The following is a 19,860-nucleotide window of genomic DNA, read 5'->3' as shown; positions in this document are numbered from 1 at the left end:
AAAATGGCTCTCTAATTGATAAGGGCCTTGACTTTAATCACNTCCAAAAAAAAAAAAAAAAAAAAAATCCTGATTTTTCTAGGACCTACAAAATGCAGTTCTCCATAAGGGAACAAAGTCGATGGTATCTGGCCCATTGTCCTGGTCTCATCTCTTCTGCTTTCTCGTCACCAATCCCATGGCAGCCTGTCAATATTCTTCAAGACCCACTTGTTGGTATCCTCCATTAAGTTTGTCCTGATCTCAACCACAATGAAGCACTCTCTCCCTTTAATCCCGTAATACTTTATTATTCCTCTCTTTATCACATATCATTTTTATGGCTTGTTTGTAATTATGATTTGCATACATAATAAGTTGGAGAAATTTTCTTATCTTAACAGCTGGCAACAAGTTCTTCCAGAATAAAACTCTCTCGGTGTGGAAAATGTGTCCTTAAAACTGCTTGGGGATGGACCTTAAGCTAACCCCACTCTCACATCCCAGCCAGAGACTTGTATATAACTGGAGCCGCAAGGCTTTCGGTAGGGGCAAGCTGCTCTGCATGCACAAAGGGAGGGAATTTTTTGTTTTTCTCTTGAATAAAGATGAGCTAGGGATGGGAGCAGAACCCAGAGAAGAGAGGAAGGAGAGAGAATCTGCCAGTAAAATGAAGGATTGCCTGAAGCTGGATGGGACCATTGAGCAGCACAGAGGTAGCCCAAGGCATTTTACTCCATGGGAGAACCGTAGGAAAGGAGAGCCAAACTCTAGAGGCCTGTAGTCAAAAGGGCTACTAAACACTCAGAGGAGCTTATGGGTTGTTCAAGATGTGAAAATTGAAGATGGTGCTGAAATCTTAGCATCAGGATTAATGCTAGTGACCCCGGTGGCCCTGAGAGTAATACCTCCCAGAAGTCCACGTGCATCTTTACAGGTTGGGGGCTGTATTTCCACATGTCAGAGAAATGACAAAGGCTTGAGTCTTTTTTCACCTACTTGAGGGAGATAAATCTCCAAATCCTATACCTCACCAGATTATAAACTTGTTGAGAATGGCTTTGTATGCCCACTTGCTGTGCTATGGTGAACTCACAGAAAATATTTATTGTTTTATTATTTTTTTAAGTTTATTTATTCAAGTAATCTCTACACCACCATGGGTCCCGAACTTGCAGCCCTGAGATCAAGAGCCACATGCTCTTTCAACTGAGCCAGCCAGGTGCCCCCATTGTTTTATTTTATTGAATCAATAGTGTTAAGATGAAAAATAAGTATACAGCAGACTACTACTAATTTAAACTCTCTCATCTTACTGATTTTTGCAGCAGGGAAAAACCTAGTAAAAAAAAAAAATACCAAGAGCGCAAATGATACTGAATCATCAAGAAATATGTACAAGAGATTTAGTAGTTCCATCATGATGTATTAAGGGTTCTTCATCTTTCTGTAGGAAAGATGTGATGTAGGAAGAGGTGTGGACTATGACTCTTACGATTTCCCAGGCATTTAACCGTCCTGAGCTGCTTTTCTTGGCTGCTTGTCAGCTGTAAGACTGCCAATGTCAATCCTACCTACCTTTCTGTAATTTTTGTGATGATCTTCTAAGTTTACATATGATGATATAGAAGCCATTATTATCCCACCTGTAGTATTTTACAGTACACAGTAAAGTTTACTAAAACAGTGGCACACACATTAAGAGACTACCGGTAATAGCGAACAATACTTTGATCCTGGGAACCACAGATAATGTTTTACCAATAATGGAGAAGAGTGAAATTAGAAAAGTACTATTTGCATGATGCTCTAAAGCTTGCAGTTTTTTGGGTTCTTGGGGTTTTTGGTTTTTTTTTTTTTAAATCTAATCCTTCTTAGGGAAATAGGGATAGGTCACATTGTGCATTTGGTGGATAATATGGCTCCAAGACTTTAGTGGGATATGAGAAGTTCTAGGTGAGAGTAGGGCCAGTAGCTTAGGAATGTCACAAACATCAGCTCCATAGAAGCAGGCTAACAGCAAAACTGAGGCTGAAAAGAAAGGGTATTAGCAAATAGGAATAGTCAACATAGTAAGGAATGGTGTTTGGTGTAAATATGATATCATGAAACCCAAGGTCAAGAAAGGACACAGAACATTCTCTTCCCGACGTTTTCAATCAAGCCAACATTACCCTGATACCAAAACTAGATAAAGACCTCGCAAGGAAACTGCACACCAAAACCCCTTGTGAATATCGACTCAAGAGCCCATAGTAAAATATAAGCAAACCGAATCTAGCAACATATAAGAATAATTGTATACCATGACAAAGTGAGATTTAACCCAGGAATGAGGCTGGTTTGACACAGGAATATCAGTCAATACAATATATTATATTAATAGACTAAAAGGCAAGACCACATGATTATCTCAGTAGGTACAGAAGAGGCATTTGACAATTCCAACATCTTTTCAATGATAAAAACACACATCAAACTGGAAATAGAAGGGAGTATCTTCACTGAACACCTTAGAACACTGAAAACTGTTAAGCCTCATTTAAAAAAATTAGATCTTAAATTGAAAGATGCCCCATGTTCATGGATTGAAAGACTTAATGTTGGTAAGATGGCAGCATTCCACAAAATGATAAATAAATCCAGTGAAATGCCTACCCAAATTCTAACTGTGTTTTAGGTTGCAGAAATTGACAAACTGATGTTATGATTCATTTGAAAATAATCTTGGAAAAAGTCTTGACAAAAAGAACAAATAGAAGACTAACAGTTTCCAATTTCAAAACTTACCTCAAAGCTATAAAACCTAGACATCGTGGTACTAGGGTTAAAATGTACACGTAAAAATCAATGGGACAGAAGCAACCTTTTCATTTATGGTCAGTTGATTTTCACAAGGGTGCCAAGACAATCTAAAGAAGAAAGAAAAATCTTTTCAACAAATAATGCTGGGGCCACTGTATACCCACATGTAAGAGAATGAAATTAGTTAGACTCCATACACAAAAATTAGCCAAAAATGGATTATAGACTTAACGTAAGAGCCAAATCTATAATGCTTTTAGAAGAAAACAGAAGAGTAAAATCTTCAAGACCTTACTAAAGCCTTCTTAGATATGACCACAAACAAACACACAAAATGACTACGGAAATATTAAATTGGATTTAATCAAAATTTAAAACTTTTATGCTTTAAGGGTATAAGCAAGTGAAAATGCAGTCCACAGATTTGGGAGATAATATTTGCAAACATATATCTGATGAGTCTTGTATCCTAGAATAAATAGAAATCTCACAACTCAACAATACGAAGGCAGCACAAAATTAAAATAGGCAATATATTTGAATAGACATTTCTCCAAAGAATATCTACAAATGGGCTATGAGCACATGAAAAGATGCTCCACTTCATTAACCATTAGGGAGACTGTAAAGCAAAACCATAATGAGATACACACACTAGGATGGCTAAAATGAAGACAGAGATGCATGTTTACAATGTCTAGTGCTGGTAAAACCACAAAATGGTGTAGCCACTTTGAAAAACAGTTTGAAAGATGCTGAATGTTAAGTGTAGACTTACCATAAAATTTAGCACTGTGATTCTGTTGCTAGATATATATACCTAAGAGAATTTAAACATGTCCACACAAAAACTTGTACAAATGTTCATAGCAGCAATAGTCATAATAGATGAAAAGTTCATCAGCTAATGAACAGTATCTCTATGATGGAATATACTTCAGCTATTAAAAGGAACGAAGTGTTGATGTATGCTACAATATGAGTGAACCTTGAAAACTTGATTCTAAATTTAGAAAAGAAGCCAGACACAAAAAGACACATGTTGTATGATTCTGTTCCTCCTAAATGTGCAGAATAGGCAAATCTATGGAGATGAAAGTAGATGAGTTGTCCCCAGGGACTCAGTGGGAGAAGTGGAATGACTGCTCATGATTATGGAGTTTTCTTTCTGGGTGATGAGAATGTTCTGGAATTAGAGGTTGTGGTTCCATAACATTATGAATATAATGAATGCTACTGAATAAATTTATAGGTTGAATTTTATCACATGTAAATTACATCTTTTTTATAATTCATGTTAGTTAACATATGGTGTAGTATTGGTTTCAGGGGTAGAATTCAGTGATTCATCACGTACATAAAACACCCAGTGCTCATCCCAACAAGTGCCCTCCTTAGTGTCCATCCCCTATTTAGCTCATCCCCCCCACTCTCCTCCCCATATGTGAATCATATCTTAAGGTTACTAAAAAAAGAAAAAGGAGCCCAAGGTTAAGAACTGTTAAAGATATATTGGACATTGAGTCAGGTTTACATTACTCTTGGCAAATCGTTCTGACGGCTCTACATTTGAATTTTGGGAATCCGAGAATCAAAGAGATTAAATGTCTAAAATAGCATCACTAATAAATTATAATTTATAATTCATGTCTAGATTATCAGATTACAGTCTATGCTTCTTCTGAAGAAACAGCAACAAAAAACAGAAGTTTTGTTCTCTTTCTTTCCTTAAAGATAAAAATATGAGCTTATTGAATACAAAATTTTAGTTTACAGGTCTGCGTGTTAAAACCCAGATTCAGATTTCACATGTTTTTCTCTAGTTTTAAGTCAATTCTGCTCTTTTGTTTTGTTTTCCTTGTTTAACTTAAATACTCCACAAAGTGCTGAAAGACATTCATGAGATATACATTTAAAATTACTAGATAGGATTAAAACTGTATAGTTTTGGGTTGGGAGCTGTGTAATTAGAGTGGAAAACAAACACCAAATCCTAGGCTATTGTGGCTGAGTTTCCTGGCAGCCAAAGCAAAAAGGGAAATAGGGTGGAGAGTTTAGTCTATTTGATGAAAGAAGAAAAAGAATATGAGTGTTGCCAAGCAGATTTGCCTTCATACTAAGTAAAAATTTGACAAGGCTCTTTCTACAACTTACTGGAGAATGGAAGAGTCCTAGCTGGAGGGGCCAGGAACTGGGCACCTCGTTCCAACTCTGCCAGTATTTAGCTGTGTGGCTGTGGCATAGCAATTCATTCACTCTCTGAATTGCTCACCTTCCTGTTTCCTCACCTTCCAAATGTCTTTCAAATATGAATGTGGGTCACATTAATATATTTTCTAATTTTTTCAACATTAATTTGGTGGGGTGTTCAAAAATTAAGTTTTCAGGAAAGGAAATACAAAACAGGTAAAATATTCCCTCCACTAAATGGGAAGATTTTGGTGTTCTCCTCAAACCCATGCTGATTTGATGGCGGGGAAATGGCCTGTTTGTGGCACGAGACAGCCCTTTGGGCCAACAAAATGCAAGTGGAATTACCAATGAAGTCTCCTTCATCTTGGTATTTATATATCCCCCTATGAGCGATAAAAACTGTTTCAATAATTTATGTAAGCTTAAGTACCAGATAGTTAGCTGATATAATTTCAGTGTTAATAAAAGAAATCTCTAGTGTAACATAGACCTGCTTAATGATCAGCATAAAATAAATGGAGGCCTGTTTTGGTGGTCACTTCAAAAGTTTATTTATGATTTACATTTCACTATCTCATTAGAACTGTATATTTGAAACATTTTATATATGTTTTAGTTTTTTAAGTTTATTTATTTTGAGAGAGAGAGAGTGTGTGTGTGCACGCATGAGCTAGGGAGGGGCAGAAAGAGACAAAGAAAGAGAAAGAGAATCCCAAGCAGGCTCTGCACTCTCAGCACATGGAGCACAGAATCTCATCAACTGTGAGATCAGGACCTGAGCCACAATCAAGAGTGGGGCACTTAACCGACGGAGCCACCCAGGCGCCCCAAAACATTTTATATATGTTTTAATATTTAAAACACAGAATTTTATATACGGCCTTTGCCTGGAGTGCCTCCATAGGGCTGTCTTGTTAGTGAATCTGCCTTATAAGACGACCTTCTGATAGAGAAAAACTACCTTGTTTATATAAAATTCTGCCCTAGAGCAGTGCTATGGTGAGACTCCAGTGTCCACATCTAATAAAGTCCTCACAGGGTTGACTGTGTTTCCCAGGCTCCTCTCGCTTCCTCCCTCCCTCCTTTCCCCCTTTCCTTCCTTTCCTCCTTCCCTCCCTCCCTTCACCCTTCCTGGCACCTGTTAGGCCAGCTTCGAGAGAGGCATGCAGAAGACCATATCTGCATTCTTGATAAGTTTAAAGTTTATCTTTAATGAAATAAGTAGAACTTATTTTTTTTAACCTGCCACGATTCTGGAGGATCTCCTAATCAGATGGGTTCAGGGACACACCGGGAAGATTAATGTAAAGCACTGTCTGTGTAAAGGCAATAGGTAGCTGTAGAGCTTATGGCAAACTGAAGACCGGGCCTGCCTTAAAGGCTTTCAGATTTAAATAATTGTTCATATTTGTACCCAGTGAATTTAAGGTTCAAGCGATCCACAAGGCTACAACTCCTGGCGCAAAACGTCACTCAAACCCCGATGTTTTCTGAAGAAATTCTGTGGAAAGTTCATTGGAATATCTCAGTACGTTATGTATCTTCCATTCTGTGTTCAGTGTAATTCAGAAATCCACACTTGTTTCAGCTGACATTGTGACTTGATTTGATGGGGTAAAGTCTTTGCAGTGCATACAGTGTTCCCCCAAAGTAGCTATATTAAAAAAATTTAATTTTTGAGAGAGAGAGAAGGAGACACAGAATCTGAAGAAGCTCCAGGCTCTGAGCTGTCAGCGCAGAGCCTGACGTGAGACCGTGACCTGAGCCGAGGTCAGATGCTTACCAGCTGAGCCACCCAGGCGCCCTCAAAGTAGCTATTTTGAATAGATAGTGTCTATGTGAAATGGATCTCTCTTTGTTAACAAACAATCCCCTCTCAGTTTGTAATCTAAATTCATCCGAAGTTTGATAAGAGCACCAATTACAGCTAATGCCATTAACTGATTCCCTTTTTTTTCTGTTTTATCTTGAAGCCTTTTGTTACTGCAGCTTATGATCTTACTTACTAAAATGTGATGAATCAAAAAAAGAGCAGAAAGATAAGCCTGTAACAGTTTTGAGTATTTTAATGGTCTAGCAAGTGATGAAAAAGACTTAGTCACAGCTGTTATATTTAAGTAAAAACCGTGATATAATGAGTCTTTCCACAGACCCACCCAAATAAAGCTCATTCATAAACCTATTATCTGTAATTAGTAGGAGATTTTATTTATTAACATAAAACAATAATTAGAACTACATTTTGGGGGTGCCTGAGGGGGGGCCTCAATTAGTTGAGCGTCCAACTTCGGCTTAGGTCATGATCTCACGGTTTGTGAGTTTGAGCCTCTGCATCAGGCTCTGTGCTGACAGTTCAGAGCCTGGAGCCTGCTTCGGATTCTGTGTCTCCCTCTCTCTCTACCCCTCCCATGCTCATGCTCTGTCTCTGTCTCTCAATGATAAATAAACATTATATATATGTAAAAAAAAAAAAAGAAGAACTACATTTTGGACATATTCTGTTCATACGAAAAAAGTGCCAAGTTCTAGTTGAATATATGCTAAGATTAAGCTTGTTGACATATTTTAGCAAATGTATCACCCTTGATTTATAGACTTTGTGAAAATGGATTTATTTTTATTGAATCCAGATTTGAACATGAAGTGGTATATAATGCCTTAGTCACAGCTTTTGGAAAGGTTGGCAACTACTAATCTTACAATTTCAGTCTGTTATCAGAAGTAGTTTTCCATAGGAAACTGCAGGCAGCAGTGAAAGAGGAACTTCATGCTGGTGAATCTGCCCTACCTTGGGATGTAGCTTCTAGGGAATAGGGAGTGGGTGTATCTAAATAGCACCTTTTCCCCAATTAATATCCTCGAAAAGACACCGATGTGGTTTGATAGCAGCTAGACAGAATCTGTTAGAGTATAGAGGATAGATAGAAAGATTCCTGCTCCTGAGAGCCATCTAGTGGCTGGGAGAGAGCCTGGAAAAAAAANGCAAAAAAAAAAAAAATTGCAAAAGCATGGCTTGTCCAAGTGAACAGAAGCTCTATTACTAAGATTTATGTAATGCCTGGTTAACTGAAAGTCTCATCAGCTTCTTTTTTGGCTTATGGTCTCAATATTTCATTCCCAGTGTAGTGTTTGATTTACTGACAAGGAAGTGGTTCGGTATTCTGTGGCAGAAGCTAATTCACAATCCCAGTAAGTAATATTTAATGCCCCATTCAAAATAATTTTAAAATAAACTTCCGCAAACAGTACAAAATGTATTTTTAAAACTGAGCGTTCTCCCTTCCCTTAAGGTAACTCTATCAATGCAGCCAACTCAAAATCGTTTTTGGTACAATTGTAAATAAACTGAAATGTCAAGGAAAACACTAGTTCTGTGGCCTTGGTGGTCAGGGGAGACATAATCACCTACCACTGCCAGGCTCAGGCTTCGAAAAACATCTCCCTGGAAATAAATGTTTTTTCCCAACAACTTAGGAAAGTATTTTCTGAGGTAGATTAATAGTAAGTAATTATACTGAATACCTCTGCTGGCAGTATTTATAAAGCTATTGGCCTTAAAATTCTCAAGAGAAAAGTGTATGTCTTATTATAGCAGAGTACATTTAAGAATGCTTTTCTGTGCTGTTGTTTTCTGTAATTGGGCTAGAGGGAAAATTTAATTGATACGGATTATTTTGTCGCATTCTCATATTTTATCCTCAGCTGGTTGATGTTACCTGTGTCTATCTGAGTCCATAGAGAGTAATAACTAAGAGTGGGCTCTAGAGTCACCCACTTGGGTTCAAATCCTAGTATGGCCACCTCCTTTGTTTGGGCCTTGGCCTTCTCAGTGCCTCAGTTTCCTCACCTTTAAATGAGGGACAATAATAATATCGATCTCACAGAGTTGCGTTGATGCTTAAAGCGTTGAGAGCAGCGCCTGGCACTTGGTAAGCCTTCTGTAAATGTCAGCTGTCATTGTCATCCAAGGCCATGCTCCTTGGAGGTCTGTTGAGACAGAATGTGTGAACTTGCTAAAGCACCTTCTTTTCCTTTGTTTTCTGCTCTTGTTTTAAAATTTGGGATGTGTGTGTGTCCTCTTTCTCTTATCAGCCTTAAAAGACTGTCCTGCCTTTCTTTTTTTTTTTTCTTTTCAAACACCTATAGAAACTTCAATTTCAGTGAAGGGCATCTCATCACACTAAGGTCACACGTGACAAATGGTCTTATATTACCTGCTGATTACAGTTAACCTTAATTTCTTCCATGGCAGCCATGCGGTGCCTTCTATTTAAATAGAGCTGTTCCTGGATGTGACTTTTTGAGCCTCTCTGGGTTTAATTCTAATTGAACTTGCCATTCCAAGTGGGACTGTTGTGCAACCGAAGTCATGATTCACTCATTTGTTCTCCGTAGATCTAATTATTACAACGCGGTGCATGTGAGGCCCCCTCAGGCGCCCATTCACTACTCCAAATGGCCTAACATTCTGGGGAAGGGAGTGGACCTTTAGTTACTGTTCTTTTGAACTGTGCAGATGCCTTTAGTACAGTGTCTGGGAACACACTGGCCACCGTTTTACCTCTACCATTTTCATCACACCAAGCTTATTACTGAGGATTATGGGAAGAATCCTTTGCTGGCGTAGGCAGCAGCAGTATTTGCGCATTTCCGTTTTTCAGAACAAGACCAACTTTTGAAGCACGGAACCAATTTACATGTGCTTGGGGATACCTTAAGGGCCTTGTAAGCAAAGGGCACATGGCTCAGAAAGCATAGAAAGGGCAGAATAGAAACACCCGAAGCATAATTATAGCTGTTCTGTTGCCAAATGCCTGTACTTCTGAGCCTCAGAGTAAGACAGGGCAGGACGCTATTGCTGAGGAGTAAGGTCGTTCTTGACCTTCCCCTGTTCACCGCAAGATTTTTATTTCATTCACCAGCATCCTAGACATCTTCAGAGCAATCTCAGTGTGCTTCTACTGAGAATTTTAATTGTAAGCAATGCTTTTTGCCATTCTCTTGACTTTAGAGCAAAAAACTGAGACACTTACAGACATGCAGTTTTAATGGTTACCAGACTCTTCTGATATTCAGTAGCCAGTTTGTTAGTATTTGAAATAGGAAGTTTAGGAAAATGGGAGGAAGAGTAAAGAACTGAGTGACTGTTATCAGAAGACTTGCAATGAAAGAATCCTAGTAATGATTAATTAGCCAATTAAGGATTGATTGATTGATTGATTATATTAAATTGAAAATTAGGAATACTTGACTAATACACTCACCATCCACCCACTCATTCATTCATTCGATTTAGGAAACATTTCTTGAACGCTCACAGTGTCCTAAGATCTAGAGATACTTGGCACCAATGCCTTGACTGTCCCATTTCCTGCCATGAACTTGGCTTTACCAACCCCCCAGTCTCTTGGTTGTCTACCCTCCAGTGCCTGCCATTTGTGGGTTCATGCATGAGCCCCAGAAGAGCAGCCAATCCTGCATGGAGTTGGGCCGTCCTCACATCTTCCCGTGTTCTTGAAGTCTTTTTGCTCTTTTGATTCCCATCTACTCCAGCCCCACTTCTTACTTTTCCACAAAGAGATCCAACAAGTGGTTCTGAAAGGCACAGCCTTGCCCAAGGCTCTTCAGCATCTTAGGAGGATGTCTCTGCCATTTTAAAAGGGCAACCAGGTGTAATTTTCCCCACTGGATATTGTTTCCAAGCCAGCTCGGCCGGGTGCAGCTCTTCATTGTCCATACTTTTTAGGGGGTGGTCCTTCAGAATGCACTACCACAGGCCATTTCCCAAATGAGGAAAACCAGGGTGTGAAGGTTTCACCATTAGGGCCGTATGCCTAACATGTCTTTGTTTGGTGTTAATTCAGGACTCCTGGTGAAGTATTATCATGGCGTTCTGTAGCCTCCACTTTCCTTAACCACCTGCCACATAGTTCATGACTGACGGGACTGTAGAGCCACATTACATCATTGGTCCCTTCAAGACATGCTTAGTAGTTACTTGGTTTTAATTTCAGATTTATATTTTTACTTTTCTGTATACTGCAGGCATGACAATATATGTGTGTGGTTATGCATAGTTACATTTACCTTATACTTATTAGTGTGTAGCAAGTAAAACTTTAAGTTATAATTCAAAGGAAACAGATACCATATCATTTCTCTTGATTTAAAAAGTGTCAAGCATACCACAACACAGAAGTTTCTATTTTTGAGGTCCCCAGTGCCAAAATCCATGTTTATTTTTATGACTAGATATCCGAGTAATGAATTATCTTGCCCTTCACCACACATACCATTTTGTTCATAGGAATCGCACCCTATGCCAGAGCGGACCTTGGCAGGAGTGACCGAAGCTGTTCTTCCATGGACAGGCCAGTCACACTATTTTGACTCTTGTCACAATGGGCTCCAGTCACCACAACTGAGTCAGTTATGTGGAAAACCACAAATCCACATTGATTCATGAGAAAGCTGGAAAAGTGGCTAAGCCACCCCATATTTTCTCATTCTACTAATAAGGATCTTGCATAAAACTCTTTAAGATACAAGTAGATAAACACCACTTATATTTTGTCTTAGCTAATACTAGAAAGCTGGGGCTGTTGGATCTCTTATTTGTACAAAGGAGAAGATACATTGAAACCTTATAAGGCAATTGCTGTAGAAGGAAACATTGGGGAGCAAAGTGCAGTGGAGCAATGTTATAGTGAACTATTAGAAACAGTTTAGGGACACTTGGGTGACTCAGTTGGTTAAGCAACTGATTCTTGATTTTGGCTCAGGTCTTGATCTCATGGTTCATGAGTTTGAGCCCTGCGTCAGGCTCTGCGTTGACAGTGGGGAGACTGCTTGAAATTCTCTCTCTCCCTCTCTCTCTGCCCCTCCCTCACTCATTCTCATTCTCTCTTTCTTTCTCTCAAATAAATAAAATTAAAAAATAATGCAAATGTCCATCACTTAGGAAATAGATTTTAAGACTCTGGGATACATATTCACTGGACCATATTTCATCTAAGTCATGTGTCAACCACTAGACCCAAATGCAACCCACTGTTTTATAAATAAAGTTTTATTGGAATATTAGCCATGCTCCCTTGTTTATGTATTGTCGACAGCTACTTTCATGCTATAAGGGCAGAGTTGATTTGTTATAGTGTACCCTGTATGCTCTCAAAGTCAAAACAAAATATTTACTATCTAACCATTTACTGAAAAATCTTACCAACCCCTGAAGTTAATTTTCAATTACCACATATTGTGAAATGTACCATTGCTATGTCCCACTCACAAAGAACAAAAATTATGCCAGTGAAACTATGACAAGCTATCAAATTGTAAGAAGCTTCTGATTTTAGAGACATTAAACTATAAAAAGAAAATATCGTAGAATAGAGGAGTGGTGGCACATAGCACCACAAGTAAATAAACTCCAGTGTTGCCGTCAGTGTGGATAATCTCAAATACTGCGTGTTGAGTGAAGAAAAGACAAGTATAGAGCAATTTGCAAAACGATGTGAACAACATGATATTTACACGGCTCTTGAAAAAACAAACAGCAGAATGAGTTTCTAGGACTGTAGATATGTATAGGTGAGGATCCTTTGAAAGAATTGGAAGAATTCCAAGAAAACTGGTAACAGATTTTCCCAGGGAGGAGGAGGCTGGAAGACATAGGTGGGGTCAGCCTTCATCTGTAATCTTCTTAAGTGAAGCTTCAACTTCACTTTCTTCAAAGAACTCTTGCTCAGAGTCATTCAGCTTTTTAAAAAGAGGTGATTTAATAAAAATGAAATTTTAAAAGCATCAAGACACAAAAAAGCTGGAAGAAAATATGTCCGATGTTAACAGTGGTAAATTTTGTCTGGTAGAAAATACGGATGCTTGCTTTTGTGTTGTATTTCATTGTAATAGTAAAGAACTTCATGGATAACTAAAAACGATTAGTCATATTCTTCATTTCTACCTCAAGCCAAAGAGATTAAGGTTTGAAGAAGTACATGTTAATCAATTACCTGACGTTACAAACTAATCCTGTTTTTCTACCATGGCATGAAGATTAAACAACGTGCAAGTCAGGGCCAAATTTCATAGTTAAAACTTTTTCTCATAATGGTGGTACAGCTAATCTTTAAATACAATGTACTTTATTCCTCACCATGAAAAACCACCAAGTGGAAAAGTTAAATGTCAGGTTCATTTTAGTGAACAGAAATAGCTTGTCATGAGTCATGTTATTGATGTACTGATGTCATTTCTTTCAGCCTGACCTCACTTGTTTTGAAATGTACCTTGTGATTTTACACGATTATATATGTTGTCACGTGCAATTCAGACCCTCGTGTTACTTATTAAGTGCGTTCATTTTGGCCGTCTGTAGCAGGTCTTCCAAAACTATTGTCTGTAAATGTCATACAGAAGTTCCACATTGTTCCTTTTGAGAACAAGGATCCCTACCACTGCTTTTACTGAGTTTTTGTTTTGGTCTTGTTGTTTCAGCATAACTTTCCCTCTGGTGGAGCGTTTAGATCAAGCTGCCTGTGTTCAAGATTAAGAAATAAAATATGTCCAAGAAAGTGACAGTGGGAAATGGGGACATGGGGCCTCGAGTCTTAATGAAGCTATAGACCATGAGACTGAGGTCTTGTGCCACTAGAACGAAACCCGAGTGCTGTGTTTCTCGCATTTAACTCCACTTTTTCTTTTTTCCAGTTCAATTTCACCATTTAGTATTGAGAGCACAAGACGCCAGAGACGGTCTGAGTCCCCCGACTCCAGGAAACGGCGTATCCACAGATGTGATTTTGAGGGATGCAACAAAGTATACACAAAGAGTTCTCACCTGAAGGCTCATCGAAGGACACATACAGGTACCGTTTCACAGGGCTTCTCACTGGGGGATCAGTGAAAGTCCCGAGGGGCCCACTGCTTGGCTCAGGGACGTGCTGGAATGATGTGTTATACTTGATCGGTATCCAGCCATCTCCAGTTGACTTCCTTTCTGAATGGAATGCATCCTCTCTCTCAGTTAAAACAGGTTTAAGTCTTCGTGAACTTTAGCAACCAATGAAGTAGGTCTTCCCTGTGTTAAGGACGTTTACGATGGTATGACACCAAGATCTAGCCTTTTTTTTTATAATCAGCATTGCCGCTTAATCACTGTCTAGTTTAGCGCATTTTAAAATATCCACAAAGCGCATTGAAGAACAAGCTGAACAAAAGTATTCTGTTCTCTTAAAGTTTAGCATTTTAACCACCACTTAGATCATGCTTTTCTCCCCTCAGTCTCATCCCCCAAAGAACCCAATAAATAAACCAAAAACATAAAATAAAATTGACATACACATAGCACTGTAAAGAGTTCAAAAAATATTTTCACATCATTCCATTTGATTCTCACTGGCATTGTATATATATAGAGAGAGAAGTTTTTGGAAATTGAGACCACACATGATTTACTGACTTTGTCACTGTCCCCTCACCCACACACCCACCCACCCCCAGCCATCTCCCCCTCCACCTGCACACATACCCACCCACGTACTCATCCACCAACCCCTTCCGTCCTCTGTGTTGCGTGTCCCTTAGCTGGCATCCCCTGCCTTCCTTGGCTCCTGGATCCTATTGGGAGCCACCAGTGGAAGGCTCTGGGAAGAGACTGGAGGTGCAAGGAGGGCCCCACAGTTATACTACCTTTTCTGAGAAGAGTGGTGACTAGAATGTGTGAAGCTCAAAGAAGCAGATGGAAGAGGGAAACTCATTCACACACGTTCCTGGCAACTCCTGGTAGCGACGTGCCACAGGTGGGGTAGGGGGAGTCCAGTGACTCCCCTCAGCGTGAATCAGACACCAGCACCTGCCGCAACCCAGAAACTTCAAGCGTAACAGACTCCTGTTGGGCTGTGTGAATAGTATGGCCATCTCAAATAGAGTAAAATAACCACACTATGAAAACCGTTTCCCAGCCGAGGTAGCAAAATCACTTAAGCCAGCATTCTTTGCCATTTGTTTTGTCATGTTATTAGATGGTTTCCAACACTGCTTTACAGAGACTGCTCCATGACTCCACAAACACCGAGACTGGGCATCGTGTGTGTGGGCGCGCACGCATGTGTGATGAAGTTACGGCTTAGGAGGCTTGCCTGAAGTCAAAAAAGCATTGTAGAATCTGAAACTTACTTTTGCTCATCTAACGTATATTTAATGTTTCCAGTAATTCAACACATTTTGCATACTTCCTCCTCATCTTTCATCCCTGCTCCCGACCCTTTTCCTTTTTCTACTTAATTCCAGATTCTTTTCTCTCCATTGATTCTGAGCTTCCCCAGGAGAGGTTTTCATTTCATTTCTTAGACATTATTTTTGAATCCGTTTTTGTTACCATTTAGGCAAAGAATGAATATTATGACATGAAAGTCAAATAAGCGTGTTCCATCCTGTCCGTAGATAGTGAACGTAAATCATAGTCGTTAAGTATGATCAGGTGATAATACTGAGTTTTAAAGGGAGCGTTTCTGTTATTTAAAAAAAAAAAAAAAAGAAGGATCTTTCTTCGCTAAATCATCATATATTTGTGTTATTTCTTTTTTCCTTGAGCTTACTGACATACGTATTAACATCATTTGTACACAGACCTCTCTATTCCATTTATGCATACGATGAAAAACGAACCAGAGGAAATGGTTTAATTAGGTACTATTAAAGGCTCTAACTTCATGGCATTAAGGGATTGCATCTTACAGGTTTTAATGTAGACTGTGAAAGTCGGGGGGTGGGGGCATGATGCAATTCAAACAATATAAACTTTGAATGTTGAACCGGAATTAATTAGTTTGGGTTATTAATAAGATGAAGTCATAGACTCCTAGGGTCCGAATGGACCTTGTACACCAGAGAGTGTACTTTGTTTCCTAACTAGGGGAATCCCTTACATGTCGTCTCTCACAAAGAACAAGTCATTCCGATGCAGTTTTCTGCACACTTACACGTCTTTTCTCTTACTGGATGCTCACAAGTCCCGGTGGTTGCAGCTGTCATTACCTCCTTTGTTTAATGGTATCTCCTGGTCAGGTAGTGTTCCCACAGCAGCGATTTTTAGTAACGTCAAGTGGCAGAGAGCTGATTCTTCTGCAAGACAAGTTGGGTGCAATTTCCGAGGCCCGAGTCGTCACCTTGCACAGTACTGAATTGCCTGTCATGGCATTGATTGGCTCTCAGGACCTTTTGGTTGACGGAATAGCTCCAGTCATCATGCTCTTGTTTTCACTTCCTGGTCCTGCTGCCCCTCGAAACCCAGTCACCAACCCGGCATCTTCATTTCTCCAAATCAGGTACCCTCAGTTGTCATAGCCACATTTTTCTAGCTATATTCCAGCATGTCACTGTGTCTTTTAAATTTTTCACACCACAATTTGCAGAAAGAGGTTTTAAAATGCAAAAAATAGTATTAAGTCTTCTAGCAATTGACTCTCTTTTCTTAAGTCATCTAAATCAAAATGTGCCGAACCCAACTCTTGGCCATCTCTTGTACCTATAATTGTTTTCTTTTAAAACCTAAGCATTCAGGGGCACCTGGGTGGCTCAGTCGGTTAAGCATCCGACTTTGGCTCAGGTCATGATCTCACGGTTCATGAGTTCGAGCCCCACGTCAGGCTCTGTGCTGACAGCTCAGGGCCTGGAGCCTGCTTCGGATTCTGTGTCTCCCTCTCTCTCTGACCCTCCCCTGTTCACACTCTTTCTTCTTGCTCACAAAAATAAATAAAACATTTTAAGAAACATTTTTTAACCTAAACATTCAATGTTGTGTTTGTAGTTGTCCCTCAAGGATGGCTCCCTCGGGAGCAGAGCGTTTCCTCTCCCTGGACACTCCGCTGCAGGCCGGCTGGTCTCTTGTGGGAGATACAGGATAGAATCGGTATTCTGAGGGCTGCACTTGCCCTTTCAAGTCTGGGAAGTAATTATTCTGTATCCATTTCATTTATTGGGTCCCATTCTTGTCATAATTTGAAATGACATTGAACTCTCTCCCTGCCCACCTACATTTAGTATTTTAGCTCTGTCCTTCAGCTTTTCCATTTTTGCCAGGTGTTAAGTAGGACAGGTTCAAGGACAAAGCCCTGAGATGTGATCCCAGAGACTTCCCTCCAAGAGGGTCTTAAATTCATTAACCATTAGCTAAAAATTCACCTAATCGTCCTACCTCCATCCTTCTTGATCTTACAGCCACATCAGTACGTCCTTGTGAAATTCCTGCTCCAAACCAAGATGCCCCAAGCCCATTCAGCTACTTTGCAAGGAGGTACTTACGCTGCAAGACATAGCCTCCTAAATTATCAAATAATAGTACTTCTAAAAAGAAAGAATGAGATTTGGTTGATTTACTGCCATTTGTTCAAAGGGAGCCCATACTTGTTTCTGATTTATAATTCTCTGCAAGATTTCTCAACATCGCGTTCAAAGTGAAGTCAACACTAGTTGTATAGGGATTGAGGTTGGCTTGCTTTGCTTTTAATAAATATCTTAGCCTTACCTTTGCTCCAGGCACATTGAGTAAGTTATTTATGTGTGACCAACGACAATGAATGTAGAGTGTGGGATTATAACATGACTTACAAGTTCTACGCACACTATAGGAGGTGGGCAAGAAGCCATAAGAAATTTTCTTGGATAAAGTCACGTTAATTTCACCTTTAACACTTAATCTTTTGTGTGTTATGAGTACATGACCAGTCATCTATTTAGGACTCACGCAGTAAATTGAACACATTGGTAGAAGAGCAAAAGAGGAATATTTTCTAGATACTAGCAATTTAGAGTAAAAAGGGAAATTCTGAAGAATGCCTTTTTAAATTTAAAAATAATGTAAGTATATTGTCATGACTGTGCAGTTTAGATAATAACATAAATACTTGCCCAAACGTTTTTAAATGCCTCTGCTAACACTCCCCTGTGGTAAATTGTTTAAGGCACAGTAAAAAGCAGCAGGTACATTGTTCCCTTCACTAGTATACATTGTGTCTCCTTTGCATGAAGCACCTACAGTGTACTTTAGATGAATGTGCAGCATAGTTAAATTAATGGTTATCTAAGCCTTTGTTATCCATTAACTAGCATGTTATTATGAATTTCCCTCATTTCAAGAATTTTATTGTTTATTAAATGATTTAAATATAAATTTTAGATGGAAATAGGCTTATGAACCTGGAATTGCTATTTATAATTCCCTTATTTTCTAGAAACATGTATATCCTAGTATTTTCTAAAATACAGTACAAGAAACCTTCAGGCATCGGTGATTCCTGCAGCCACTAGATGGTGCACTACACCCGGCTGTTGGGTCTCCTGTAAGAGGGTCTGAAAGTCAACTAGAACCCTCTGGTGGTATGTGGGACGTGACAGAATTACCACCGTTCTGCAGAATATTGCAATTTAATGATGAACCAAGAAAAGGAAATGTAAAGTTACTTTTTAAACCAGATTTCTTAAAAAGTAATTTTCTAAAAAAGTTTTTTAATGTTTTATTTATTTCTGAGAGAGAGAGAGAGATAGCATGAGCGGGGAAGGGTCAGAGAGAGAGGGAGACACAGAATCTGAAGCAGGCTCCAGACTCTGAGCTAGCTGTCAGCACAGAGCCCGAAGCGGGGCTCGAATCCATGAAACGTGAGATCATGACCTGAGCCGAAGTCGGACGCCCAACCAGCTGAGCCACCCAGGCGCCCCTTTTAAAAAGTAATTTTAACATAAAAAAAAAAATGCTCAGTTTGAAATGAATCTGGGAATATTTTATACTCAAACTTGATATCCTACTCTCCAGTAAATCTGTGAGCTTCAGTTAGCCATGTTATCCAGTATTCATTTTAATTCATAGGAAAACCCTATGCCTGAATTTTAAAAATTAGGAAATGTAAAGCAATTACATTTCTTATCTATCTGGCTTTAGCAGAAGTAGCTCATGTCTGAATTTTACACATCAAAGAAATTTACTTCTATGGATGCTTTAAAATTATTAACCAGTTGCAATTTAAGTCTCTAAAATGTGTCCTTTCCTACCTTTACAAATGAAGACAATGATGCATTATTTAGCTCTTCCCTTGAGGAACAATGCTTTGTAATTAATATCATTTGGTAATTAGCACCAGATAATGATTATGCATTTGGAACACATGCATGCATGAACACACAGTCTCTCTCTCTCTCTCTCTCTCTCTCTCTCTCTCTCTCACACACACACACACACACACACACACACACATCTATGCTGAATGCTTGCAGATTCCATGATTTTTCACTTTGTTACTTGCCTCATCACTTTTTTCACTGCTATTCCTACATTTCTTGCTTCTAATTTGACATCTTGTTTCACTGGGTGTGATTCTGAAATGGTTTGATGATATTCCTACAAAGACATTCATGAGTTTTGTGCCAGCTGTGCATATGAGTGGCCTTTTGTTCACAGGTCTTGCTTGTCAGATCAGGTAGTGGGGGGCTACTTAGATTTTCACATCTCTCTTCATTACTTAAATAACTCGTTCATATAAAGCTCTGTATCAGGCCCGCTGTCTAGATTTGTTGTTAGATAAAGTCTCAGGCTTAGTGATGCCAAGATAATTAATCGCTGAAGCACAAACCAACATTTTTCAGGCAAAAATCCTTTCCCAACAAGTTGTTGGTGAGCCTCAGCCAAACAGCTCATAAGTATGAGCAGATTGGTACTTGCTGAGAAATAAGAAACTATAATAGAAATAGAACTAAACTGAAGTCAGCAGACAAGAGTCTGAATCTGTCCTTGGTCCCTTACTGAAACTCACTTCACTCTGTGAGTCTCAGGTGTTCTGTTTCATTTTTATCTTTGACCATAAACGTAGCACATTGTTGCATAATTACCGT

At 39.2% G+C, this 19,860-nt stretch overlaps 1 protein-coding gene across 3 annotated transcripts in view; it reads left to right on the top strand.

Moving 5' to 3' along the window:
* The window catches only part of KLF12 (KLF transcription factor 12), a 426,216-nt gene that overhangs the window by 392,851 nt on the left and 13,505 nt on the right, over positions 1-19,860 (top strand). For all 3 annotated transcript variants that reach the window (XM_077761828.1, XM_077761905.1, XM_077761769.1), the window contains one exon: positions 13,687-13,844. In XM_077761828.1, the coding sequence (XP_077617954.1) occupies positions 13,687-13,844 (158 nt within the window). The remainder of the gene's footprint in view (positions 1-13,686; positions 13,845-19,860) is intronic.

This window comes from Crocuta crocuta, unplaced genomic scaffold (assembly GCF_008692635.1).
Source record: "Crocuta crocuta isolate KB4526 unplaced genomic scaffold, BGI_CrCroc_1.0 scaffold60, whole genome shotgun sequence".
Classification (NCBI taxonomy): Eukaryota; Metazoa; Chordata; class Mammalia; order Carnivora; family Hyaenidae; genus Crocuta; species Crocuta crocuta.
This window is presented reverse-complemented; position numbering and strand designations above follow the sequence as displayed.